The sequence below is a fragment of the Notothenia coriiceps genome, unplaced genomic scaffold (genome assembly GCF_000735185.1).
Source record: "Notothenia coriiceps isolate Sejong01 unplaced genomic scaffold, NC01 NC01_scaffold00010591, whole genome shotgun sequence".
NCBI lineage: Eukaryota > Metazoa > Chordata > Actinopteri > Perciformes > Nototheniidae > Notothenia > Notothenia coriiceps.
Genome location: NW_011343292.1, coordinates 185,526 through 187,256, shown reverse-complemented (window position 1 = coordinate 187,256; position 1,731 = coordinate 185,526). Strand labels below are relative to the sequence as shown.

The 1,731-nt window shown below is 42.4% G+C and overlaps 1 protein-coding gene across 1 annotated transcript in view; it reads left to right on the top strand.

Moving 5' to 3' along the window:
* Positions 1-196: 196 nt before the first annotated feature.
* The window catches only part of LOC104946060 (WD repeat-containing protein 7-like), a gene marked incomplete at its 5' end in the record, with an annotated part of 3,121 nt that continues 1,586 nt past the window's right edge, over positions 197-1,731 (top strand). Inside the window, 2 exons of the mRNA XM_010771807.1 lie at positions 197-351; positions 1,335-1,467. Of these exons, the coding sequence (XP_010770109.1) occupies positions 197-351; positions 1,335-1,467 (288 nt within the window). The remainder of the gene's footprint in view (positions 352-1,334; positions 1,468-1,731) is intronic.

Sequence of the window (1,731 nt, the reverse complement as noted above, 5' to 3'; positions counted from 1 at the left end):
TGGCCTAGGGCAGCAAATTGGTCAGGGCCGGCCCTGCTTACAGGACTCATTTTTTGAATAATATAAATTAAACTTTAAAATGGCATCTAGTATAAATGAACAAGGCTCGGAATGTTTCCCTTTTCTACTCCTTGTTTAAGTTTTAATGTTTTATTTGATACCGTCTTTATTTGATTCTGTATTTATGCTGTTCTAGAAACAAATGACTACTTATCCTCTCTCTTCCTCTGTGCAGAGCTGCAGGTGTCGTCCACCATCAGTCTCCAGGAGTCGTTTGATAAGTTGTCCCCCGTGTCCTCGGGGATCATCGACCAGCTCAGCGCCCTGCCTGGACAAGACGCACCCATCAAGGTTTGAACCCAGACACCAGAGTGGTGCAGCAATGACGTCTCGCTTGATAAAAAAACATGGCATTTTTCCATTGGATATTCGATTATTGAAGAAAAAAAACTCTGTTGCAAACCCACGTTTATGATACTTCCACGGTTTGTTCAGCTGGAAAATCTCCACATATTAACACCACCCTTAACAGTTGTTGATGCTTACATGTCTCTGGAAGTAAAAAGCAACGTTAGGATACAAACGAACAACATCACGGTCACAACCCCTAAGCTAAAGGCGGCTAATATTCAGCGTCATATCATTAAATAGTAGTAGCTGCTTATTTGACTCACAGAAGCCTCAGACCTTCACCAGTGGAGCACTAAATGACTTGTTTTATGTCGCAAAACGTGAACATTTCTCAAAGTTATTTCAGGTATCTAAATAAAATTACAATCCAAAAAACAATGACTTCCAGACGATGGAAACAGAAGTGCTCGTATTGGGGTTTAAGGACTCATTGTTGCACCATTCTTTGTAACGCTTATATTTCTAGTCCTTGATCAAAATAAAATGTTTGATTAATGCACCCTCAAAACGTTTTGTATGTATAAAAGTTTGTATAGATGTTCCTATGTGGTGGACTTCAGGTGTTAATGTCCTGTAAAAAAAGTACTTTTGTGCCGTTTCGTGTTGAAAGTTCACACTGGTGGAATCGATTTGTTTCTGTTGCTTATATTCATATATAATAGCTCCACATTTTCTTTTAAATACCTATTTTGTTTTGCAATATCCTTTCTGAAATTGAATTTGTGAACTCCTTACTTGAGCTAAAAAGATCTGGAGGTGCATCAGTTCAGATGGCAGTATATCGGGCCTTAATTGCAGCAAACTAATCACCCTTTTGTGTGTGTGTGTGTGTGTGTGTGTGTGTGTGTGTGTGTGTGTGTGTGTGTGTGTGTGTGTGTGTGTGTGTGTGTGTGTGTGTGTGTGTGTGTGTGTGTGTCCTTCAGGTGACGGCCAGCGTCTACATCCCCTCCCAGGGCCGCCTGGTCTGCGGCAGAGAAGACGGCAGCATCATCCTGGTTCCTGCCACTCAGACCGCCATCGTCCAGCTGCTGCAGGGCGAGCACATGCTGCGGAGAGGTGAGGGGGGGGGGACATATAGAGAAGCTTGAAAAAACTTTAGCTCGTGATGAGAATAACTTTTATTGATTTGAAATGAACTATACCCGTTCAGAAGGTTGAGTGGTGGTTAGAACATCTGAAAGTTGGTGGGTTGATCACCAGCTCCTGCAGTCAACATGTCTCCTTTGGCAATATACTTAACTCCAATTGCCAAAGTGTGTGTGTGTGTGTGTGTGTGTGTGTGTGTGTGTGTGTGTGTGTGTGTGTGTGTGTGTGTGTGTG